This window comes from Podarcis muralis, chromosome 10, assembly GCF_964188315.1.
Source record: "Podarcis muralis chromosome 10, rPodMur119.hap1.1, whole genome shotgun sequence".
Lineage (NCBI taxonomy): Eukaryota > Metazoa > Chordata > Lepidosauria > Squamata > Lacertidae > Podarcis > Podarcis muralis.
Window position 1 is genome coordinate 7,123,781 of NC_135664.1, and position 26,869 is coordinate 7,150,649.

Consider the following 26,869-nt stretch of genomic DNA (forward strand, 5'->3'; position numbering starts at 1 on the left):
TAAATAATGGTGATTTTCCATCATTGCTCTTTCCCAGGCTTCGTGTAACCAAAGGTCAACAAAATCTTCATTTGCTGGTAACCAAGTAGATCATATTCACCAAAAACAAAATAAAAATACAATATTAAGACATACCACCCAGAAAACTTACACTCCCTTGATAATATAAAATGGTACAATCTGCAGTTTCCAAAGTAGTCAGATAATCTTTCGTCTGTGTAAAATTTCCAAATGTCCATTAATTTCTACTAAAAATAACAAAATACTGAGATCACTTGTGAGAATCTTAGTAAATAGATGCAAAGTGACAACATCAGTGAATTGAATAGAAATATGCATCATAATATGTAGCACATTACATTTAATAAAGTCTGATTAGCTGCAAAACATAAACTAGGAAAAAAGCTTCCATTTTCAGAAGAGGAAAAAGGTTTAAAATCAATTAAAATGACTACGACTTATTAGTGACTGCATCTCATCACCTTTAATTTGTTTTTTTAAAATAAAACATTCTAATGGGAAATATGGTGTTTTTCTCTTTTCTTCTTTTTGTTCACACCAATGGCAAGCCTTGACATTCTATTAGTAATTTGCTATAAAAAGTACAGCCTGCTCATTTTCTTCAGTGCAACAGCAGGTTCTCTGAAAGTGCCACATTTCATACTGAAGTGCTAACCAAAGCTACCATGCTGCGCTTTCTACACGTCTAACTTGAATGTTCTTGCCACATTTGTCACAAGTGAAAGTTTTAAAGAAATAACAAGAAAATTATGGCCTTTTAAACTTCTTTCCATCCCCTTTTCTCCCTCTGAAGTGCAAGGTACACTTCAGCTGAATGAGCTGGTGACAACTCATTCCATCTGGCCTAAGAGGTGGATTTTATTATCAGCTATCAAGGCAAGACTTGCAGAAAACCTTGTTTTAAAGAAAGAAGCTCTTAGTCAATTCAGAATCCCTTGTCCATTCTAATTTTTCAACAGAATGACTTAAGACTGACCAACTATATAGGCATGTACATTTATAGACAAAATTTATAAACACCTAAATAGCCTATTCTTCCAGTAGTTGTCTGAAAAGTGAAAGGGGACTGACCATTTTTTGGGACAAGCCATAAAAAAACTCACCAAAACAATACCATTGTGCACAATCTGATGGGATTTTTTGTTCTGCTCAAGAATCACTGGAATTATGGAAACTACAGAAGTTTATCCATGCTCTTATGTGGTGGTCTCCATTCATTTCATACCAAGGAAAATACTCCAGGAATCAGTTTGGGATGTAATTTACAGAACCAGTGAAAAATAAGGATAGTTATAGCCATGGCAATGCTTGGTAGAAGACTATAACTATTAAATTGACTTATTTCTTCAACAGAGAAACACAACAAGTAAGGTTCCTTTCCAGCCTATGTAGCTGACACCACAGACTCTTCCCATGGGGAAATGAGTCAAAAACCCCTAAACCTTAGACCTTATTTTGGAAACAACAGTTTATTTAAGTTCATCAAGCCCTTTGGTTTGGAAAATATCCCTATATTTCTGTGATGAGTTGTTAGACAAGTCTCTCGCTGGATTTAATCACTACATAAACTTTGGACAATAATTAAGAGCACAGTAATTGGAGCTTGCCAGGTTCAATCCATTTGAAACAGATAAGAAAAGTCGTGACAGGGGGATAATCTGTCACATTGTCCCTCCTTCAAAAGCCCAAACATTTTGGTTGTTATTCAAACACAGTCCCTTTGGCTCTCTCCAGCTGGAAGCATGGTGAAAGTAGGGCTCATTATTTTGACTGAGTCACATCATATTAGCATTCAGTATTTCGGTCTAAGTGATACAGCTGTAAGTGCATTCTTAATCAAATCAAAAGCTTAAGTTATACCTCATGGCCAAATTTTGGTTAGAAACTGTGATATCCAGGACTATGCCTTGCTGAGAAATCTTTGTCCCTATGACTAAAAGAGATAAGTTCCAGACAGCACCATTTTGATAATTATATGGTACACTCTACTCCATGACTAAGGTTTGTGGTGACTTTGTGGAAACTCAGCTGCTTGCTCCGGGGGCTTTCAAATTCTTAAACTGAGATTTATCTATGTCAAGGTTCAAGAAAAGCAGTCTGGTGAGCTACCACCAGCTCACAGTGGTGGCCCCTCTGTCCCCTACCTGCCACCACAGGGATTTCTGAAGGATCATCTTGGCCTGAGGAAAGCAGAAGTCAAAGCTTGCACTGTTCTGCTTCCCTTTTTATACTAACATTTAAAAAACCCCAACAACTGACACTGATTGCTATCATAGTCTTTTGTGAAATCAATGCTATAAAGGAGGAATGGGGAACCTGTGGCCCTCCAAATGTTGTCCCATCATCCATGGGCTTTGACCATCTTGGTTGGGGTTGATAGGAGTTAAGAGTCCAACATTATCTGGAGTGCCAAAGTTCCTCATCTCTGCTGCAAATCGTCAACTTATTAAGTACTGGGACTTAAAGAGTTTGACAGTAGTATACTACAGAAATACTACTAATTTTATCCAGCAAATTAAATAGACATTATATGTGTATCTAAGCAGGACAGATGCCTTCTCCTTATCATAAATATTATGAAGGGAACTGTAATGCTACTTGGTATGTAACATGATCTGCCCTTTCCTGTTGCTAGCACAGTGTAAACAAATGCAGTTCCTCATGAGTAAATACAGTGAACAACCAAGGTCCTTCCTTTCGATGCAACAGTCACTTTAATATGATGTAGTGGACAGAATGCTGTCCTAGAACCTGCAGGATCCAGGTTCAAATTTCTACGTGGCCATGAAGCTTGTGTCAGTCACTATCTTTCAGCCTATTCTGCAGCTCAGGGTTGTCGCAAGGACAAAGTGGGCAAACTATATAGAAGTTCTTTTCAGCACCTTTGTGGAAGGTCGATATGAATGTGGAAAGACAGATAGCTCCTTTTATGATCAACTCTTGGTCAGACTAATCACACAGGGGCCCACTTATCTTCTCTACACCTGTTCTTAAATGTATTTGTTATTTCTGTAGGAAGGAACCTGTTTATGTAATATACCCTGTAATTTGGGGCACTAATACATTCACTGGGCAGATTCCAGTAGAGCAGAGCACAATTCTTTAGGGTCCGTTAGTTAAACATTAACAAACAGTGCATGTAATCTTATCAAGAATTTGTCCAGTATTTCTTCTATCCACCCCCAGAATGTAGCAAAGATTTAGTGCTTGTCATCTAACTCCTCTAGCCTAAACTTCAAGATGCTATCTCCTTGTAGGAAATGAGTTCAATGACATGTAACGGAAACCACAAAAGGAATGATTTAATAGCCATACAAAATATACTCACTTTTCAATTTCCAATAATAACTTCTCTTCTCCTTTGCAATGATCCAGTCAAAAGTGACAACACATCAAGGTAAAAGTTGGACAGTTTCTAGAGTACATAATCACCAGGGAGAGGAATCCTGCATCACTTTTATCACATATGAACGTTCTTAGTGAAGGATTATCAAACTTTCTATCCACAGGTCATATCAAATTGTCTTCTGAGAAGCCAGGTGGGTCCAGGGAGTAGTTAATGCCTCACTGTGAGAAGCAGTGGTACTAGCTTCATTAAAGGAGGTGGTGGAGGATCCCCTCCTTAAGAGGATCTCCCTGGACCCAGAAGATTGCGAAAACATCTCCGCTCAAGGGGGTGGTGTCCGTGCAACTTGAAGTTTGTTTTAAAGAAGTTTATTATCCTGACCCATTTCAATTTTAGCATTGAAAGAGCTTTGGTTGCCCTAACCAATGATCCGCATTGGGAGAGAGGCAGGGGGAATGCAACTCTGTTGGTTCTCCTTGATCTCTCACTGGCTTTGGATTCCATTGACCAAGGTATCCTGGATCAGCAATGCAGACTGTGAGTTTGAAGCACAGTGTTTCAGCAGTTCCACTCCTACCTACAAGTAGGTTTCAGGGAGTGACCATGGGGAAGCGGGCTTGCTTGGCTCACTGGCAAGTCCTACAACACCCATATGAAGCCACTGGAAGGGTGATCTGTGGAGTGGTATTATCAATATGCAGATGAGACCCAGTTTTCCCTAGAACAGTTTTAAAACCACTCTGGAGCGTGGTCCTATCTGCAGCATAGCAGGACAGAAGCAACCCTGTACTTTCTCTAGCACAGGTACAAACCTATATCAAGATGTTAGAGGGAAGTGGGACAGCTTAGCTTCTCCTCTCTCATGATAAACTAGTGTTTTAACTACAGTGGTACCTCGGGTTACATACGCTTCAGGTTACATACGCTTCAGGTTACAGACTCTGCTAACCCAGAAATCGTACCTCAGGTTAAGAACTTTGCTTCAGGATGAGAACAGAAATCGTGCTCCGGCGGCCCGGCGGCAGCGGGAGGCCCCATTAGTTAAAGTGGTGCTTCAGGTTAAGAGCAGTTTCAGGTTAAGAACGGACCTCCGCAACGAATTAAGTACTTAACCCGAGGTACCACTGTACTGTGGAGCACGTCTTTTCTTACAACAAAGAAGAGGCCAGGATCAGGCTTATTATCTGTAGACTTCAATCCTAAATAAGTTCTACACCACATATTGCAAATGGTGCTATGGTAATTTTCTCTTCTAAGATATTTCTGTGTTGTATGAGGGAGGCTAGGGATCTCTGGCAGAGAAATCTGATAGTTGTTAGGAGCAAGTTGAATTATCAAGATGCATAATAACCAGTCAATACACAAATTCACGTCATGGAAGCTGTGCTCATAATCTATCCGTGAAGACAAACTAGTGTATATTTTCCTGTCGATATATATAATTTCTAACAAGTCTTGGGGAATGTGCATATTCTCAGTTGCATTTTGTACATTTTCTAAGCAGTATGTAAATATCTTAGTGGTTCTGATGATTAAGCAGATTTAAATCCTGTTAAATAAAATAAGATATGCATAGTGTCCAAGAAACACTGCAGAATGTGAATACTTCAGCCTAATTTGGTCATTTTGTGCTTCACCCATGCAATAAGGATAGTCTCCAAGTAACCTCCGATAATGTGCAGGAAGTAGCTATATATGAAGGAATTTTGTATATTGATCATTCAACATACACTGTCCACCAGTAATGCTTGGAAATGTTCATAAATAACCAATAACTGTGCAGATTAATCTGAAGGCCTGACAGAATTCTACACACTGGTTCCACCTAGGAATCAGTCTGGCTCTAAGCACTCACAGAATGGAAAATAAAGCTGACCTCTGGGATTATAAAAAATATAGCTCACATACAGCTTTCTCAGTGGGCCTTTAAAGCAATGCTTTAAAGGTTCCAGGAGAAGAAGTAGGCCATGTTGCCAGAGAAATCAATCTGACTAGGTGCAAGCAAAGATTGAGGAGGGAGCAGCAGGTGTCAAAGGAAAGTAATGATCAGTGAAAAGTGAGGGACAAAGTTATTTTTATGACTCACTCTCCAAGAAAACATAGACCTAACTCACTTCTCTGTAAGCCCAAACAGGCTATTTTTACAGAAAAACAAGCAACTAACACTGACTAGGAAAATGAAAATAACCAAGAAGAGTCTTATTGTAGAATCTTATTTTTGCTTCTTTCCGATAGCAATGACTTCCAATTTAGCTCTCTCACTGCCACATTACTACAGTGATATTATCTGTATCTTGCTAAAAGATGCAGAGTTTTAGCAAGCAAGAATGCAAAAGTTGCAGACAATCTGATGGACATTTTCACTACTTTTGGAGATCCTAGTATTTTGCAGACTGTTAATGGGTGTGCCTTCAGCAACAGAGTAGTAGAGAAATTAATGGTAATGTGGCATGTCTTGAAAATCATTTATAGCAAGGCTTGCTCCTCAGGACTCTTTTGAGAGGGCAAACATATAAAACAGGTTGATCATTTGGCTACAAACCGAACAGACCTAAAAACAGGCAAAAGGACTGAAATTGTGCAGTTCATTATGCCCCATGCTTATCACATTTGGTTTAAACGGAGCCCACGACTGGCTTGAGAACCCTGATATCTCACAAATTCTTGAAACAGAAGAGGAAGTAGAAAATGTTGTTGAACAGAAAGAGGGTGAAACTCAAAACATTACAAAAAACAGGAAATGGAAGTTGTAGCTGCAACCAGTAGCACCAGCTACATGGGGCTGAAGGGGCCCCCTCAATATTTTGAAGCAGGGGGTCTAGCTCCCCCAATATTGAGGGGGCCGGCAATCCCCACTGCTGCTGGGCGCCCTCCGTGAACCACAGCCCCTGCCCAGAATCCCACAAGGGGGCTGGGACAAGTGAGGGCGATCTTTGCCTCTGCTTCTCCCAGCCTCTGCCTGGCAGCCTGGGAGGGAGTTGGGACAAGTGAGGGTGAAGACTGCCCTCCGTGCGTCCGGCCCCCACCTGGCACATGCCAAGTGTGGAGCCCAGTGACTTCGCTTCTCCTCCTCTGGCTTGCGAGCTGTTGCCACAGGAGCCCCATCAGTTGGAATTGCTGCTTAAATGGCGTGGTACTGGCAACAGGGAAAAAGCAGAAATCCATTCTGTATGATGAATGAAGCGTATGCAAAGTGGAATCCAAAATCAAACACATAGGCTTGGTATATGGCTGCTGATTACTGAGTACTTGTCCACACAGCACGCAAACTGGCCCAGCAGTTCTACTTGGTTTATCATGAACCTATTCTAACAGCTCAGCCAGTGCAAGGGGTTGTTTCTGTAATGCAAGAATACACACAATCTGGGGGTGTATGCCCATTTGGTGTATCATTCCTATTATGTGAGTGGAATGAGGGATGACCATATTTATTTCAGCCTAATCCATCTGGTGCTTATTTTGCATGGAAAGCAACTGCAATGGGAAGACAACCATGTGAATGGGAAGACATTCCCTGAAAAGAGGTACAGGAAGACTTGGAGCTTGAAGATGCTATTGACACTGAAGGAAAGCTTTGAAGGACAAATGACAGAAGATAACATAGAGGCTGGCATCTGTAATAAGGCAGGATTGAGAAGAATCACTCCAACTGAGGTTAAGGATTACCTGGCTGCAACTGCCTAGTATGCATTAAGGCAGTGTTTCCCAACCTTTTTTGGGCAAAGGCACACTTGTTTGATGAAAAAAATCTCGAGGCACATCACCATTACAGCCCCGTGACGTCAGCGCGCAGCGTCACGCCGGGAGGGAAGGGCGTCGGGGCGCTGCTGCTGCCGCCGCCGCTCCCGGCAGGCATGGGCCCAGCTGAGGCGGCGGCGGCTGTTGTGGTGGTGGCGGCGATAGCGGGCGGAGGAGGGGGCGGCGGGGCCGAGGTGGCCGGCGGCGGCGGGGGAGGCGGCGGCGGGTGGAGCAGGAGGGCGGCCGAGGCCGGTGAGGGAGTAGGGTTGCCCGGGGCTTGAGGAGCCGTCGCCGGGAGTTGCTGCTGCTGTTGTTGCTGCTGCTGCCCGGACATGCCGGCCTCCTCCTCGTCCGCTGTCTCGCGCTCCTCCCTTTTGCGCGCGCTGCCCCGCCGCCGCCCCATTGGCCGGGTCCTGTCAGCTGATCCTGTGTTATTTCCTGTGTGTGTGTGTGAGGGGAGAATGGAGAGAGAAACCTCGGCACCACCACCGCGGAGCCGCCCCCGGCTCGATGCGGATCCTCGCCGCCGCCGCCCCGCCTCTCGCCGCCCGACTCGCCCGCCTCCCTCCCACGGCACACCAGGCAACGTCTCGCGGCACACTAGTGTGCCGCGGAACACCGGTTGGGAAACACTGCATTAAGGAAGACTGCTTCGATATATACAAGGATCTTTTAAAAATATTTGGCTTCTGCAATCTCATTTCTACTTTATCTGCTAGATATTTTTTTTAAAGAAATATTATGGATTCAAATACTACTGTCCTAATATTGAAAATGTGGAATTATTGTTCTTTAAAATATTAAACACTGTACAAGAATACACAATATGATTTTTTTAAAAAAAAACCAAACAAATTCAAATGGCACCTTCACCTTTCTCATGCGTGCAAGAAAATATTACTTTAATGAAAACCAATTCTAACACAACATATATAGAATATCTGCCATGTAAGCGGTTGGTATTACTGTTGAGTCACTCTCAGGAGGAAGTTTGAAGTGATACACCATATTTTCCTCCATCCTGCAAGGAACAGTACTAGAGAGAGGTGAAGCAGAAGCAGGCAAGGTGAGAATGAAAGCTCTTGTCCTTGGGAGTGGATGAGGAAACAGCATGATAGAGAAATGGCAGGGAGATAGACAGGCATTTGCTTCCTTCTCTTATTTGTGCCTCCTACCCCATTACAAAGCAGGAAGAAGTGAAAAGGGGAGTAGCCCCTTTTGTCTTGCCCACCTTAAACCCAACCAAAGGGGGCTGGGTTTAGCTGGAAGGCTGTACATTTGATTCCTGAATTATGAGCCAGTCCGTCCTTAAGGAGAGATGAATCTCAGGATCCCATCACACATGTGTGCATGGCAGTCACTTCCCTGTTGTGCTATTCCACACAGCAGCAGCATATGTACCAACACCTCAACCACATGAATAGGGCTTCCTGTATAAGTCTTATCCCACCCTATTACTGGCTTACCTCCCTTCTGGTGGGATGGTATTTAGGTGGAAAGACCCACATAATCCTCTCTGCCTACGTAGTTGCAGTACACACAATCACATACACTCAGTTGCTTATAAGAAAGCATCTGAAGGAAGAAGCTGCAAGAGAGCTTTGTGCACATGAGCTCTTCAAACTGTATTATACTATGTTATCCTACATTTTTGCTTCTTGAGTGGGGTGGATGACTTTTAAATAAAGCAACATTTTAATCAGTTTCAAACTGCAATGCTACTCAAGAAGGGCAATTATTTGACACAACTGCCATCTAGTGTATATTCTGAAACAGAAAACAATACTGGACTCAAAACATTTCCATAACAGACACGTTGGTCTATTAGGGGGAAAACTCAAGCAAAATGTCCCAAAGTACTGAGTACTTAGCCAGAACTCTTCAGGCTAAATGCTAAACAAGAAAATAGCAGAGCAGATTAGTGGCTGCACCCAATGCTACTGGAACAAAGAAACAATAAGTGAACCGTGGGATCCTGGAACTAGATGATGATCTTCTATCACCTAATACAGTTTTTTGCTTTTTCAGAGTTGCATGCCCTTCAACCACTTTTGTCTGCTTATCCTATTTGGTTTCAACTGATCTTTACCCACCCAGTACTGCCATCTAAAATTATTCTTCAGCTTTGCAAATATGAAGACCTTGATTTTCCCATTACTTCCACTCTCTGCTTCACAAGGAGACCTGGATGTTTCACTTATAATTTTAGATACAAATCTGAATAACTGCTGGCTTTCATATTTTCAAAATGCCAGGTCCCAGGGCAGAGCAGCCATTTGGCATGAGTGATGCTCATAATGTCTGGTCTGAAAGACTTGTTTACCTGTGTTTGCACAGGCATGGGCTACATGAGGCTACAGAGTGAATTTGAATAATCATGGCCAGACCAGAACAGGCACTAGATCACCTCAAAAGTTGTTGTTTTTTTAGGGTTTTTTTTAAAGATAACAATGTAAAAGCCATGTTCCTACATGGAGAAACAGTAACTTTAATGTATGCAAAGCTCATTCACACATGCAGATAGTTATTACACAGACAACTACTCTATCTATTAAACACAACAGGGAAGGTTGCATTGGGTAAACTTCCATCCGACACTTCTATTTCATGTGAAAGAAAAACCTGTGAATTGATGGAGGGTCACCTCCTGAAATACTGCCCTTGTTCATTGGGTTATGCTGCCATCTAGTGAAAACTGACTCAATAAAAATATCAGAATGTTACATAGAAGATACTGCTACAGACTTAAGACAGGGCAGGGGAATGAAGGAGCATGGCGAGCAAGATCTATACACTATAAAGAAAGTTGACAATGTTCTTTCTCAAATGTGTAACTTAAACAAAGTTCTTTCTTAGTGGCATTACCAGGAGAGTAGGTTACACGGTTAGCAAGTTGGTGCATTCAAAATTACTTAACCTATTCCTTTGGTCAATGGTAGCCACTTGGACACCTGATGGCATCAACTCAGTAAGGCTCCAAAATCAGAAGAAAGGGAAAAAAGAGAACTGAATGTGGCAGTTAATGTTTATAACACATGGTGCATATGTTCCGTTTGTCACATTTCCAGTAGGTTGCAAGAGAAGGATATAAAAAGAGGAGAATGAGATGTGTGTGTGTTGCACAACAGAACTGACAAATTATATTTATTCAGGAAGAATATGGTATCCCCATCTAGGCCAACAATATAAGAGAGACCATACTGGGACCATTTTTGGAGTCAGAAAACAACGGCTGTGCTGCACATTAGATATGCTACACCTTCTCTCTTTTTTATGGCGTCAGTGCTCTGGTGCCTATCATTTTGGTTGCCAACTGTAATCATTTTGATTTAATATTCAAGACCACACTGCTTAATTTTTGACAGATATTCATTGGGGGGGGTTGCATTGTACAAATTACCAAGCATATTTCTCACTACTCTTATCCTGAGTGAAGCTACCTGCATTTACAGTGCTTTCCTTTTAGACATAATTCTTGTCAAATGTTGCAACAGCCAAAATATATGAGAAGTGTAAAGATGAGTGAATAACTCTCAAGTTAATCCCTCTCCCTCCTTGCCAGGTCAAAGACCCTGAAACACCTTTCTAAGTTTGAACCAGTTTAAAAGGTGGTTTACTGTTCTGTAGTGCCAAGTAACAATTCATGTGTGTGTATATATCATAACTTGAGCACATGTTAGATTATTAAATCATGCCTATTATATTAAGCAATGAACAGCTGCAACATGCAGCGCAGACTTTCTACATATCAACATGAACACAACAAATACTTGGCTAAAATCTGCATTAAAAGCTCTTCAGAAGGTGATTGGTAACATTTGGAATTAAATGACAACCAAACAGTGAGAAACCATGAGTCTGAACCTTTGGAAGTTTCAATTGCTAACACATAGTCAATTTCTCATTAAATGTTTAAAATAACTTCTGTGAGTGGTTAATTAGGATACAACACAAGAAACAACCAAAGCTTACAATTATATTGTAAAAAGAAACCAGTAAACTGTTGTCCAAAAAACTTATATTAGGAACTTAACTCACCTGAGAAAATATATTCGCAGTTGGAGCAACTCTGCTATCCACAATGCTATGCAATATTGCTAACAATCTGTCCAGAGGGAATGGCTTTGGCCCAAGAAGGTGACTGCTGGTCTGTTAAAAAAAAAAGTGTATTTCATCAGCTGGATTTTCTTGGAACATAGCAGGCTGGATCTTATTTATTTTATTTTTCCAGTTATCAGACAGCAATACGTTTCTACATTAAACAAAAAGCCCCACTTTTTATTTTTAACACACTGTTTTGCAGTATTGGAGTAAAAGCATTCAAGACTTCAGGAATCAGTCTGTACTAAATTACAAGGATTTCATACATATTAACCCAACTTTTTAAAGATAAAGAGACTGCAGAAAAACAGTTGGGACTGTTTAAAACCACAGTATTAGAAGCTCATCTAGGCCAAAAGGATGCCAGTATAGTTAGCAAACAATATCAAATAAGCTGTTAGAGACAAGAAGACTTATTTTAGAAAACAGACATCTTGTCCAAGTGAAGAAAACAAACAAAAAGGAGCACAAACTTTTGCAGCATTTTATGTTATGCCATGTGCCCATGGCAGCCACTCTGTGACTGGTGTCCACATCACTTTCATGAAGTTTAAAGTATTCCCACTGGTCCAAAAAGGTTGGTAAGCTCTGCTCTGGCAAAATGGCCAAGCATGTGGACTGCAACTGTGTGTTTCCCCCCTCTCTTTTAAAAACTCACATGTGGTGAGGCTGGTGTCTGGAGGGCCATGGCTTCACCACCCCTGCTAGCCAGTAACACAATAAGAATTTCAATGCAACTTGTATGTTCCACATTTATAATTTAAGTACACAGCTATGATGTGGTCACTTGAATTCTGTTAAGGCTCTGTGCACATTCAAAGATCAGGTGAGCCTCTAGTATGTTTATAAAGAAAAAATGGGGAGAAAAAGTCAGCATTTGCTACAACCCAGTAATCTGTATGATGAATGCATGGTTTTAACTTATTTAATTTACAGAGTATAAGACTGCAGATGTGGGAAACATTTTTTTTTCATTCCATAAACTGATCTTCCATTTCAACATCTCTTCTTGAAGTGTGCATTCCTTATTTTTTCTTGCTTCACAACTAGGATTAAAGGGAAGGCAGTCATGGTTCTAAATCTTTGGATGGCAATCTCTCTCAGTAACAACTTCAGCCATTCTACTGACTAGTTATCAAAAAGATATAGCAGCTCTGCAATCTTAAAAGGAGCGGAGGAAACAATCATAGGCAATGGTATAAAAATCCAGGAAGGGTTTCTAACGTTATTCATATAAATACATTCTGCAACCTGTACAAATTATGCAAAAGCAGCAAATCTGCATATAGATTCTTATTTGGCTTGTTTCTGCTATTGCTAGTAAGGGAGTAAACTTTTCTGCCTGCCTCTGGCCACTAGGAGATTTTTGCATGTGTGGAATTATATATGCATGTCTGGGGAGTTTCCTTGGAGGTGGGTGTTCAGCCAAAACAGTTCCTACCCTAAAAAGTCTAAAAGGACAGAGATCAAACTAAAGAAGGGGTGGTCTTTCCAGCAGTGCAAACTATTGCAGAAAGATAACACATCCACCTGTGGGCGTGGCTGCCTTTATTCCTTTAGGCAGTTCTAGGTCACCTTTTAAGGCAAAGTCCTCTCAAGGCAATCACAGAATATATAGTAAAATAAAATAGGACATTTCATCATATGTTAAGATAATTTAGTGACACTCTGTTTCAATTTTCAATTGTATACCAGGATGGAGATAATCTATCAAATAGAAAGCTGAATTTACCTTTTCATGTTTCTTCTGAACGTTTTTCTTCCTAATTTTTCCATGATGCTGAAAGTGAAAAGAAAAATCCAGCTGTGAAATAGTTATTTGCAATGGTACATAATTTATATAGGGAGAACAGCCCAACTTCACTGAACATATCACACAGATACATGACAGCATACACAATAACTGTATTGTTGCAGGTATACTTCATGTAATAACTATTTCATTTATTCTTCACAAACCCTGTATGGACAATAGCAGTGCTAAAATATGGTCCACTGTGGCCTGCCTTTGGCACGTCAAACTGTGACAGACAGTGCACACCACTGAAAAAGTACAGTATTTATAACGGGGGGGGGGGGGAGAGATTTACTGGAAGGCATAAGATAAAAAATAAATCAGAAATAATTGTGTGTACCTCTGAAAACAGTTATCCACAAATTTATCTGAAAACTCACTAAACCATTTCAACCATTTAAAACATGCAGCTCTCTCCCTACTGGTAAAATAGCTGCAAAAAGACTGGGAGGGGGGAAATGTTTTCCTTTCCATCAACTGACAAGATGTAGCAGCCACTGCTTTACTTTAAAATGCTGCCAGCCTTTCCGTGCTTCCTTATCAAATCTAGGTAAAGAAGTAGTTATTTTAGATAGAAAGCCAATTTTGCGCCTGTTCAAAATAGTAATTGATGGAAGGCAGGGAGGGTTAATTATTTTGGAGAGTTGCCAACCAAATGCTGGTATCACCCCACCACTGACGTTTCTTCAGATTTTGCTGTTTGGTTATATAAAGTAAATCAAACTGTTGCCTTGCTGAATATTTTTATTAAAAATAAGCAATTTATAAAGATAAAAAAGGAAAAATTACATATAAATTATATTCATCCTAGTGTAGTATAAAACAATCATATTGATTAATAAAATGAATCACGTACAATTCATTTCTTTGAAATAATTAAAACCAACCAATTGTTTAGATTTAGGCTTTTCTCCCAGTATTAGAAAAAAGCTTCCATGCTTCCAATGCCCTCAGTGAGTGAAATCCAACACCACACAAAGACTTTCACTTGTGCAACAGGACTCCTCTTTCATCTACATCTACTTTCCCCTGCAACCCATGCCCCTTCCCCAAAAGTTCTGCTCCAGGGGACTCTCCAACCCCCCAGATAAGAATTTAGGACACGTGGCAGGAGATGGTGCAGAGCAGGAGACAGGAAGAAGTCCCATTGTATGTCCATTCCATTAGCAGATGGATGCAATTGATCATCAACCCCTGTATTAATTATTTTCTGTCTTTAAGCCTCTTACTGTATGTTAGTTTTATGCACCCCCGAACTGACCAAAGCATCTTTTCTCATTGCCATACAGGTAGGATTCCACTGTGGTGTGAAGTCCCAAGAGAAAGAGGCCCAGGGCAGAAAAAACAAGTTTCCCACTCCTGTTTTAAAGCAAGGGAGAAGAACCTTCAGAGAAGGAAGAAAATGTGGCCTTCCAGACTTCTCTAGCCAGCTCTTAGGACTCTCTGGAGGCCATGGCCCATCACAGGGCCTGATCTACGCCTTCCCCAAGTGCTTTTGCCCAGCTGCAAGGTGTCTTCGAACTATGAGAATGGCTCTTGCCTGACAGTCTGGAGGACGGAGAAGGGCTTTGGTGAGACTCCAATGTAGGCTATATTGGAAAGGCAAGAGTCCTATCTGTTGTTCTATCTATTTTTGCTTCTAGGCCTTCCCACTACCACTGTGTCACCCCTGGAAGGTTATCTACAAAGGAATGCAGCATTCAGACTGCAGTCACACAAGACTGCTGAAAAGGCTATTAATGTGTACCTATTGGAAAGGAGTCAAAAAACTACTTAAAGGTATGTCCAGTCAGAATTATGACTCTCTTCTTTGATCTCTACCCCAGATGAAACTATATCCCCCACTTTCAACAGTGTTTTGCCATATAGAATTGAGGGGAGAGATTGCTATTGAAGCGCTACCAAGTCTGGCTCAAAGCTCCATTGAACATGAAGAGCTAGTAGTGTAATTTTAGCCATGGTTTATAAAGCTCTTTAGAGACATAGGAAAAGGTAAAGGGACCCCTGACCATTAGGTCTAGTCGTGACCAACTCTGGGGTTGCGGTGCTCATCTCGCTTTATTGGCCGAGGGAGCCGGTGTACAGCACGACTAAGCCGCTTCTGGCAAACCAGAGCAGCACACGGAAACGCCGTTTACCTTCCCGCCGGAGCGGTACCTATTTATCTACCTGCATTTTGATGTGCTTTTGAACTGCTAGGTTGGCAGGAGCAGGGACCGAGGAACGGGAGCTCACCCCATTGCGGGGATTCGAACTGCTGACCTTCTGATCAGCAAGTCCTAGGCTCTGTGGTTTAACCCACAGCACCACCCGCGTCCCTCTTTAGAGACATACAAATGTATTACAGAATGTTAAAGAATGCTAGAACTGATTACGGCAAAAAGAAGAAACCTATTTACCTTAACGAAGAACCTCTTATCTGTCCTGGCAGGGTTGTAAGAAGCAAGGTATGCAGCTATTAGTAGGAACTTGGAATAATATGGAAGTTCTACATGAGCATGAGCTGAAAGTCCTAGAAAAAAATTGTGAGACAAAAAAAATGTATGAGTTTGAAAGACTTAAGTTAACCAATGTTGATCACCACAAACCCCATTTGCTGGAAGAAAATATGTACCAGCATTCCGTGCTGCCTGTTTAGTTTCTTTAAACTGTCGGTGTATTCGCAAATGCATACTGAAGACAATGACTGAATTGCTCCAAATTACAGGGGTATTTTTTGTCAATAATTAACACTACACTATTACTTCTTCACATACCTTTTAGTTGCCCGGCTTCACCATCATCCTGGAGTAATTGTTCCCACTGGGAGCTAAAAGACAATGCAGCTATTTTTAAAAATGCATTTGCCATGCCTAAAAGCAAGACACTTAGACATTTGATTTTTAGAGATGAGTGAGTGCATTTGTGTTACTTTTGAATAAGAATAATTATGCAATTAAACTGTTTAAAAGTATATAGACGATTAACAATGATGTCAGATTGTTCTGATTTACATCAGTTCACCAGACAAAAACAGGCAAAGTAACTTTTATTCTTGGATTTAACATTGGCTAAATCTAACCTAAGGAGTAGTGATGTATGGAAGTGAGAGCTGGACCATAAAGAAGGCTGATCGCCGAAGAACTGATGCTTTTGAATTATGGTGCTGGAGGAGACTCTTGAGAGTCCCATGGACTGCCAGAAGATCAAACCTATCCATTCTGAAGGAAATCAGCCCTGAGTGCTCACTGGAAGGACAGATCATGAAGCTGAGGCTCCAAGACTTTGGCCACCTCATGAGAAGAGAAGACTCCCTGGAAAAGACCCTGATGCTGGGAAAGATTGAGGGCACAAGGAGAAGGGGACGACAGAGGATGAGATGGTTGGACAGTGTTCTCGAAGCTACCAGCATGAGTTTGACCAAACTGCGGGAGGCAGTGGAAGACAGGAGTGCCTGACGTGCTCTGGTCCATGGGGTCACGAAGAGTCAGACACGACTAAATGACTAAACAACAACAACAACCTAAGGATGGTGCAACCTGGCCTGCAAGCAACTACTACTACTACTACTACTACTACTACTACTACTACTACTACTGATGCCTCATTAGAGACCCAGTTTAGGAGTATCAACAGGCAAGTCTCTAGTTCACTTCTCACCAAAACCATAAGTTCATTAAGTGGTCCTAGGCAAGCCATAATCTTCTAGCTTCTCACCTGCATTATGGGGAAATTACTGACCTATCATGTAGGGTAGGTTGTAAGCATTGTGTGTGAAATACTTTGTATACTCAAAAAGGACTGTATTAAATGCCAACCATATTAAACTGCCTAAAGAACCAATACTAGCTTTAAAACTGTCATGCAGAAGGGTAGAATGGGAAAAACCCAAACACAATGCTTCAGTTGCTAGGTAACTCCCCATTCAGGTTCTCTGGTTCCATTTCATTGTTGTAGGTGCTTCCAAACTGGATAGGGAACTGTAGCAAGAAGAATGACCCCCACCCACCACCACAAAAGAGAACACCAAATGATTTCACCTGGGATGGGGAGAGAGGGGGGAGCAGAAAGCTAGTCCTCAAGTCTAGGTAACCCCTATTTGTGGCCTGCTGGCCAAAATAGTCACTAAACACAGCAACATTCATGTAAATGAAAAATGGATAAAGGGTTAAGTGTAGGTAAAACAGAATAATATTCTACAATCAGTTAATTACAAAAGACTTGTCCTATGGGACTGCCTCTCCTGGTATGCCCCACAGAGGACCTTAAGGTCCATGAATAACAACACTTTGGAGGTCTCAAGCCTCAAGGAGGTTAGATTGGTTTCAACTAGGGTTAGGGCCTTTTCAGCACTGGCCCCGACGTGGTGGAACGCTCTCTCACAAGAGACTAGGGCCCTGCGGGATCTGACACCTTTCCGCAGGGCCTGCAAGACGGAGTTGTTCCGCCTGGCCTTCGGCTTAGACTCACTCTGACCCCTTATATGGGATTTGGTATATAAATTTTCGCTTGACTTTTTTGCTGGCCCATATAGGACCAGCATGGCTGGCTGGCTCGGGTGAATATCTGATGTTTCCTCCCTTTATGGTCTTGATTTATGGGCTATTACTAAAATGAGGCTGCATTTTAAGCTGTATTTTAATTGTTTGTTGTTGTTTTTCTTTTTTATTACGTTTTATTGTAATTCATATTTGGTGTTAGCTGCCCTGAGCCCAGCCCTGGCCGGAGAGGGCGGGGTGTAAATAAAAATTTATTGTTTTTATTACTATTATTATTATTATCTGTATAGCAAAATGCTAAGTTGTACAATACGATTCTAAAGTGCGTTAAAGTATTGACTTTTTAAAGTAACATAAATATAAATAGAAATCAGTGAAAATTTTAAATATTAATCACATGAGCTTAGTATCCAGTTATGCTGGATGGTATGGGACTGCGACAAAATCCCCTTTCAGACTTCTCCCTGCCATGCTAATCTTCCAGGTACAAGAAGACTTTTTTCCATATACACATTTGCTGCATCTCAGATCACACACCTTCAGCTTAAAGCTCTGCTACGGATTATATAACCTGTCCCCTGCAAACACACACAAATATCCAAAAACCCCTTCTCTCTCTGGAAGAAAGAGAAAAGTGAAGAAAATTGATTTAACCAGTCAATCTCACAAATTTCAGTGGGAGAAATTTAAGTACCTCAAATCAAATTGCGTGTATCGCTTAACAAAGGAGTCATTACAATATAGTTTACAAAAGGAACCCAAGCATAAAAATAGAAAACAACCAAAACAAATAATTCCTGCATTAAAAAATTATTAATTAAACTAATTAAATAAATAAATCACCCCAAGCACCTCTCCACCAACACACCACACTCATTTGCAGACTTCCCATATCTCATCTAGCAGCACCTTTACCTAACATCTTTATCCTAATGTTCCATTTAGAAACAGACACGTACTGCATTATTTTTCATTTATTGGTAGGCGTAACCTATTTAACAGATTTTTAAAAGCCAGGACATCTGCTTTAGCAGGAAAGAATACCACCTACAGCACCTACTTGACATTTTAGGTAAGCCTTGAGAGGCAGCTTTCTAAAAATAAAGAGGGGGACAATTACCTTGATATTTCCCGCAGGTAAACAGTCTGCATAGCTTTCTTCAAGTGGGATTCAATATTTTTCCAAAGTTTGCGTGTGTCACGTTCACTTGCTGTATCACAAACACACAAAAGTAGTATTGATTCAAGATGAACTTTGAGAAGTGTTCAGGTGATACACTGGCTCTTGGATTTAATATAGGTTTACAGATTAAAAGGCACATTTCTTTTGAGATTCTGGTACTGATTATGTTCATAACATCAAACTATAGTATAACTGTTATGCTGCAAATGTTGCATAATGGAAAAATGTCTTGATAACGGACCGATGGTTTAGCATGATATGCATAAGGTAGAACAAACCTCAGCTTATGCACTCTCCCCTCCTATGCAGATGTGTACAATCTGAGAATAACTGGAACTGCAATCATGGAAATTGTAGAGTTGGAAGGGACCACAAGGGTCATCCAGTCTAACTCTTTGTAATACAGGAATCTTTTTGCCCAATGTGGGGTTCAACCCCACAACTCTGAGATTAAGAGTTCCATGCCCTACTGACTGATAATTCTATGTCTTACCTCCATCCTTTTAGCTTAAAAGACTCTTCAATCCTGCCCTTTCCTTGTTAATCAGGTGCAGACAAAGCACCGTCCAATTACCTAACCACTGGTCAAGAGACTGAAATTGCACCTCTTCTCCCTCCCCCATCCCCACCTTCTCACTCATTCTCTCAGGAAAGCATTCCCCTCTCCTTCCTTGGAGATCAGCCCTATGGGTATAACCAATCTTGCTGTTCAGTCCAAAAAGCACACTGGATCTCCTATGATTAGACGACTGAGCCTGCCCATGACCCCTAAAGTATTGCACACCCCATTTCCAACAATGATTACCAATTGTGGTTTGGGGAATACACATAAGACTAACTCCACAGTAAGCCCCAAAACTGAAAGAGAACGATGCCCAGGTGAGAGAGAAGGAGGGAAGAGTAAATCAGCCCAGGGAGCACTTCTGATTTGTCTAATCATGGTCAGAAATATATAAAGACTCAAAGCTTTTTATTGCCTCCTCTCTAGAATCATCCACTATTTATTCATGTGAACGAAAAAAACTCACCTTTTTGCTGGACCACAGGCTCACAGTACTTGGAAAAATTGAGTGCAGCCTGCAAGACAAGCAGTGGTATAATTGGTATCATCCCACATTTTAAATCCTTACATCCCTGGAATTTGAAAGAACCCTGGGACACATTTTAAAAATATCCCACCCCTATCTGAAAAGGAGCTGCAACACCCCTCTCCAACCCTGAAGAGCAGCAACTTACAATGAAATTACATGCAGGAGAAATAAAACAAGAAACGGGTAGCTGGATTAGTGGCTGCACAGAGCCATAAAAACAAAATAAATCTTTGCCATGGATAAGCAGGACAGTATAATGCCATATCTGGTAACCTGAAGGTCCTGAATGCATGTCCATATTTTAAGACAGGAATGGGGAACCTCTTTCAGTACTGGAGCCACATAACCTAGTGGGCAACTTTCCAATGGTCACATGCTGGGAGTGGGTGCAACAATGGATATAAATATCTTTGTACAGTAGGTTACAGCCCAGCCACATAAAAGCCAGAAATTTCTATTTGTGTACCTATTCATCTAGGCAACCAAGAGGCATTAGTACATTTCAAGGATGTTCAGACACAGCAACCATGTCTTTCAGAACTTGCTCAGCTGCTGGTGAGAGAGCTGCATTATTCCAGCCCCTACATGTAGGCAACAGTTACTTTTAAGTATGCAAATCAATAATGTGGCTTTGTGAAGGCTGCGAGCTCGCTGAGCTTCTCTTTCTTGCCTGCCGAGCCAACAACCTAGCAACCTACACCTGGTTACATATTGAGAAATAGCACAGAATCCACATGCTATGTTATATAGGACATTCTAAGAATTCCAAAGCCAGCCTCAAAAGCACTATGACACCACAAATTCATTATGAAAGCACCAAAGAGATCCCTTACTAGGTGTCGGAGCTCCTTCAGGTCCCTGCAGACAGGATAGAAAACGCCAAGCAGAATATTTATATATGCAGCATAAAAATCAAAAGAATACTCCGGAGGATGGTCATGGGACAGAATCTTTTGCAGGTGTCCTGTTTAAATAAAGAGCATTGAAAAACAAAAAGCTGATGAGCACATCATAGAATTGTTCTCAGGCTAAAAATTATGCAGAGAACAAACAATGTATGCACACTTTAGATATACAGTTATACTTCAGCAGGAAATACCCCTTCTGCCAGAGGGCCTGTAATCCCCTCCTGGCAATTCAGCACTGAACACCTTTTAACCAGCTCTGGAAAATCCAGCAGTAAGGAGTCTCCAATGTGAAAGAACAGCGATTGGCAAAATCACCATGTCTGGTTTCAGGGGGAAGCTTACATGTTTCCAGTCATCTCTCTTCAAGATAAAGGCACACACTTTCAGACTCAGTCAGCTGTGAGTACAGCAATCAAACCTAAACAAACTTTAATGACCCCAAATCAGGTATTTTTAATCAGACCAAACTCCAAGGTTTCCCTTCTGATCAATTTCTCTTTCAGGCCCAGACTTCAGGGTAAGAACAAGTTCTCCATTTCAAATTTGACCCGAGTTGTTAATTCAGTTTAGGTATTAAACTACAGAAAAACATGCACTTTTATGGATTCCAGCTTTAGTCAATACATATTTATAATTTCCAGCTGTCCTATTGTGATATTTAGGGCTGCTTTCATAAGTCGTTGTGCTGCTGTGTGCCCTAATCATTATGCTATATACCAACCTTAAAGGTAAAGGGTAAAGGTACCTCTGCCCGTACGGGCCAGTCTTGACAGACTCTAGGGTTGTGCGCCCATCTCACTCAAGAGGCTGAGGGCCAGCACTGTCCGGAGACATTTCCGGGTCACGTGGCCAGCGTGACAAGCTGCATCTGGCGAGCCAGCACAGCACACAGAAACGCCGTTTACCTTCCCGCCAGTAAGCGGTCCCTATTTATCTACTTGCACCCGGGGGTACTTTCGAACTGCTAGGTTGGCAGGCGCTGGGACCGAACGACGGGAGCGCACCCCGCCGCGGGGATTCGAACCGCCGACCTTTCGATCGGCAAGCCCTAGGCGCTGAGGCTTTTACTCACAGCGCCACCCGCGTCCCTATACCAACCTTAGTTGTTCATTAATTACATAGTATTTTGTTCATAGCTATATTTTTCTGTATTGCTATTTGCAACACTAATGCATTCTAATGTAATCCTTACCGCGTCAATCTTCATCAGTATCTGAATTTAAGAATCTGTGACAAGGCAACAAACAGAGATACTGTTTACTCTTATGCTTAGGACCTAGTTTAGAACACCAGGAGAGGTGATTTTTTCTTTTCTTCTAAGCTCCATCCCACCCAACCATGAGAATAAAAAGCTCTTTCATATATATAAAAAGCATTTTGCTGGTGACCAGTTCTGGTAGCTACAACAGTGCTGAAAACTTGGTAATGTGATATGCACTTAAAGATAAAGAATTCCAAGATTTGGAAGTTTAACTAGCAACATAATTTTTCTCTCACAATGAGTTAGAACCAGCTCTGGATTTCACCATCCTTTTCATAAAACCAGGTTAATTCTCTCAAACCAGGAGTTCTTAATTCCTTTGACTGCAAGGGGTGTGATGTATACACACATACAGAAAATAAAGGTACTAATTATTAATTCTTCAAAAAGTAGATGTTAAACATCATCCCAGCGCCCATCAAATCTAGTATTCTGTTTGCATCCAAGAGTAACTAGCCAGTTCCCTTTGGAAACTTGGAAGCATGTTGTGGAGAGAAGGTAGCTTTCCCTAGTCGGTTTGCCTCCAGCATCTGATACTCAGGTATACAGCTTCCATTGACAGATATTTCGTTTAGCTATTATGTTTAATAGCCACAAACAACCCAAAATAAGTGTATTGTGTTACCTATGCTGTAGTCCGGAAAAAACAACGGCAATGGTTCGAGGCATCCTGTAGCTGGACGAAGCAGCTCCCACACAATTTCACTAAGAAGGACCACAGTCACATTTCTCTCCGTCTGGAGGACAGGGGTTGGGGAGGGGAGAGAGGGAAAAGGTGACCTTGCAGTTACGTTTTTAGTCACAGAAAAACTTGTGAAGTTTCTTTCTAATTGAAACAAACTCATCTGATTCAGCATTTTATTGCAAATTATTTGCATAATCATAAGACCGTAAGCAGCCTAATCAAGCAGCTAATACATCTGCATTTTTAAAAAATCCAGTTCTTCTATTGCTGTGCACTATGGCATTTAAGCTAAATAGGGCTGCACATCTTAATTGTCAGGAAGGAGGCTTGTGTTTGCTTGAAAAAGCTTGACTCTTCAATTATTAAAACCTTAGTAAGATAAACGGACAGTCCATCTGTTGGTCAGTTGCTTTCACAACATGCCTATGAGCTCAGTTGAGACATAGCATTGTCAGTCTTCAAATCATTGCTCCCTCCTTTCTTGTGCAAGTTCCCTGCAACAGAATGTTCCTAGGACTGTAGCTTGAAAATGAGGGACACAGCATCTGAATTGAGACTTCCTTATCATAGAATCGCAGAGTTGGAAGTGACCCTGAGGACCATCTAGTCCAGTGTTGGCCAAACTTGGCCCTCCAGCTGTTTTGGGACTACAATTCCCATCATCCCTGACCACTGGTCCTGTTAGCTAGGGATGATGGGAGTTGTAGTCCAAAAACAGCTGGAGGGCCAAGTTTGGCCACCACTGATCTAGTCCAACCCTCTACTTCTGAGCAGATATATATAGGATTCCAGCCTCAGTTATTTTGAATTTACTACCCTACAGTTTCTAACAATACAGATTCAAAGGCATCAGTTTATACTAAGGGCAACTCCACTGACAACCAGAAGACCAGGAATCTAGGCTTCTATAATTAAATCAAATCCATATGGCTTCAGGAAATATAAATGCAGATTTATAAGTGTTTTCACCTACGGAATCAGAGGTGCCAATTGCTGTTCAGGCCTGAATTATTTGGAGGGAGAGAAAATGTGTCTCTTCCCTCTCAAGATACTCAATGAGCTTTAAAGGTAAAGGTAAAGGGACCCCTGACCATTAGGTCCAGTCGCGGACGACTCTGGGGTTGCGACGCTCAACTTGCTTTATTGGCCAAGGGAGCCGGCGTACAGCTTCCAGGTCATGTGGCCAGTATGACTAAGCCGCTTCTGGCGAACCAGAGCAGCGCACAGAAACGCCGTTTACCTTCCCACTGGAGTGGTACCTATTTATCTACTTGCACTTTGATGTGCTTTCGAACTGCTAGGTTGGCAGGAGCAGGGACCGAGCAATGGGAGCTCACCCTGTTGCGGGGATTCGAACCGCAACCTTCTGATTGGCCAGCCCTAGGCTCTGTGGTTTAACCCACAGCACCACCCATGTCCCAAGAAGCTTTACAGACATATAATAAAGTGAGGGAGGCAAAGGCTTTTTAATACCTTTTAACTTGCCTACCAAGATTTTAAGGCACTTGTCCTAATCTAGCAGCTGAGTATCACATGAAAACAAAGGCATTTCCCATTATTAAGAGAACACTTTATGTTTTCAAATCTCACCTTCCATAGCACACAATATGACCTTGCTACATATATCAGTTTCTGAATCAAGATCAATTAGCTTTCCAAGCCTCTTTTGCATATCACTATTGTTCATCATCACACAAAAAATGATAGCTGTGTAGCCATCCTTCCCAAGAGCAGCACCAGGAATTTTCCAACAAGTTGACCTCTAATTATTCTCCTGGTAGGAGAGTTAAGGACTCTTGTTTGTTTGGCTCCTACCTACCGGCAAGATATAAGAGTCATGCACTACGCTTCTCAAATCCACTTGAATTGCTGCAAAAGCCAGCCTCAATCCAAAGCAAAACACATTTCTTCCCTGCAGTCGAAGTCTCACATTTGTTACAGTCACATTTGTTACAGTTCATCAGATTATTGCAAAAGAAACACATGAAAGTGCCAAAGCAAGCAACACGCGCATTCTCCATTCCAGTGTGCTACCAAGATTAATGCACGTCTACAAAAAATGATCAGTACCGTTTATCAGGTTCCTGCATGTACGGGAAACTGGCAGGAAGAGCAACCCTGAACTAGCATTTCAAATGCTCTAGGAGCATATCGTTAACCTCCCTGTCCCAGAAAACAAAAGCAAGGTAAGCTGTAACAAGCAACATGAAACATCTACTTTACACAACATAATTCCAAGGTGGAAAGGGGACAATGATGAATCCCTTGTCTCCAACACTGGACCACGGCACACATCACAATGGTTATTGGTTTACCGTGAATGAACAGAAGGCTCCAGTATTGCTCCTCCCATAGCACAAGTAGGAGCAAGCTGTTTTATAGAATGCAGCTATGGAATGAAGAAACCCATTCCAAAAGAAAAAGCTAGTTTCTTCAAGCTGTGGTGGGTAAGGATACCTCCAGGTGAACAAGAAAGCAGTGTCCTGTAACTGGAAGAGGGATAGTACTTCTCTTTCTTTCTTTCTTTCTTTCTGCCCCAGAGAGTTGCACTGAATAGTGGATTCACTGTATTTCACTGCAGAAACTGGCTCATTGAACCAACATAGTACATACTGAAAATTTGTTTTATAAGTACCGCTAAAATGAAGTAACTCAATAAGGATCACTTGGTCAATTTACTTACCAGTTCTTGTAGTCTAAGGAAACCTGGCAAAAGGTTTGTTTCTAGTTCCCTCAGCTGCTCTGCTCTATCCAAAACCTTTAAAACCAAAGAGAAATTTTATTACACAAAAGTAACTCATAAGCAATTTAAAACGTTTGAATTACTTAAGTCCACTGATTTCCAGTGAGGCTACTCTGAGTAGGATTAATGTTGGTTATCACTTTATATATAAACATGGGATCCTAATCCAAAGAGGAAAACACAATGGTGGATGAATAGACAGCAGGAGAATGGGATTGAATGTGGTGGGGTGGAATTAAGAGTGACAGAGGTCAGCTGAAAAGGATAGTTGGGGAGTAGGACAGAGTCAGAGGAGCTGAAAGCTAAACAGACTAAGAATAATCAGGGAGAGTTAAGATGTTAAAGAGAATTGTTATGCTAAAACTATGTGTTCTTGTCAAATTACCAATAGTACTAGATATTATTTTCCACAAATAAATATATTTACTGAGTTCTACAATTAAGGAGGGTGACCTGAGGAAGACTACATTAGATTTCACTCCACACAGTGCCTTTTAATCACAGAGCCAAGTTTACAGAAGGCTCTCTATACATTAATAGGTAGTGGCAGCAAATTATGTGGAGGACTATTAAGGGATGTTTGTACTCGATGGGCCACCTAAACAAATTATGCATTCATTTATTTCTCTGCAACAAAATGTATATACCAAATGATTACAATAAAAACTCTAGGTGGGCCTTAAAGATATTGACAAACACTTTATACAGAACTTTATGTACGCCATCTAAGTAGTCCTTCTAACAACAGTCAAGGAACAGCATGCAAAACGTCCCAGGTTCAATCCCTGGCAGCTCAAGGTAGGACTGGAAATGTCCTCTGGTTGAAACCTTGGACAGCAGCTTTAATAGAGAGCAGCTTCCTATATTCCTGCTCTTTCTATGACCGCCATACTGAGATTGGGGGCGGTGTGTGTGTGTGTGTTATGGCTTGGCTAAGGCCACCTGGTGGATTCAACAGGGAAAAGGTCACATTAACTGTTATGCTACACCAGCTCTTATGTGTTAAAGATAACTAGACTGATGAATTGCAATTCCAAACACAGGAGAGAAGGAACACGAAGGACACATTGTTCTCAACGCAGGTATAAACACCAAGTTTTATTGGCACCATCCTTCACTGGGGAAAATGAATCATTTTGAGCCTCATGATTAATCATGATTGTTCAGTACCTGTTCTTGGATTAAGAGAAGCATTTAGAAGCCACTGAAGAGACCATCCATTTATCTTAATTTTCACTGAATTAATTGAGGCTGAAATATCTCACGTTATTTACGAATGAAACGAAATAGCATAGATTAGTTTTGCCAGCTTGTGCTACCAGAACGCAAGTTCTTCCATCAATCTCCATTTAAACCGCCCCATAATAAATCCAAAGACACAGGTTAATTCACATAAATTGATTTCTCCCCCACTCTTGTCTATTTTCATGCACAGCAGAATGAAATGCTCTAATTTAACACTTAATTGTTCTGATTTACCAACATCTTACCCAATAAAATTGATCATTCTGCAATATTT

At 41.3% G+C, this 26,869-nt stretch overlaps 1 protein-coding gene and 1 pseudogene across 3 annotated transcripts in view; one reads left to right on the plus strand and one right to left on the minus strand.

Moving 5' to 3' along the window:
• The window catches only part of ORC5 (origin recognition complex subunit 5), a 64,809-nt gene that overhangs the window by 27,624 nt on the left and 10,316 nt on the right, over nt 1–26,869 (minus strand). For all 3 annotated transcript variants that reach the window (XM_028745870.2, XM_077935777.1, XM_028745869.2), the window contains 9 exons: nt 25,291–25,365; nt 22,548–22,659; nt 20,587–20,717; nt 19,691–19,739; nt 18,600–18,690; nt 15,758–15,810; nt 15,401–15,513; nt 12,939–12,986; nt 11,144–11,254 (listed from right to left, as the gene is read on the minus strand). In XM_028745870.2, coding sequence (XP_028601703.2) covers nt 11,144–11,254; nt 12,939–12,986; nt 15,401–15,513; nt 15,758–15,810; nt 18,600–18,690; nt 19,691–19,739; nt 20,587–20,717; nt 22,548–22,659; nt 25,291–25,365 — 783 coding nt within the window. The remainder of the gene's footprint in view (nt 1–11,143; nt 11,255–12,938; nt 12,987–15,400; nt 15,514–15,757; nt 15,811–18,599; nt 18,691–19,690; nt 19,740–20,586; nt 20,718–22,547; nt 22,660–25,290; nt 25,366–26,869) is intronic.
• On the plus strand, nt 5,965–7,051 carry LOC114605026 (proteasome subunit alpha type-2 pseudogene; annotated as a pseudogene).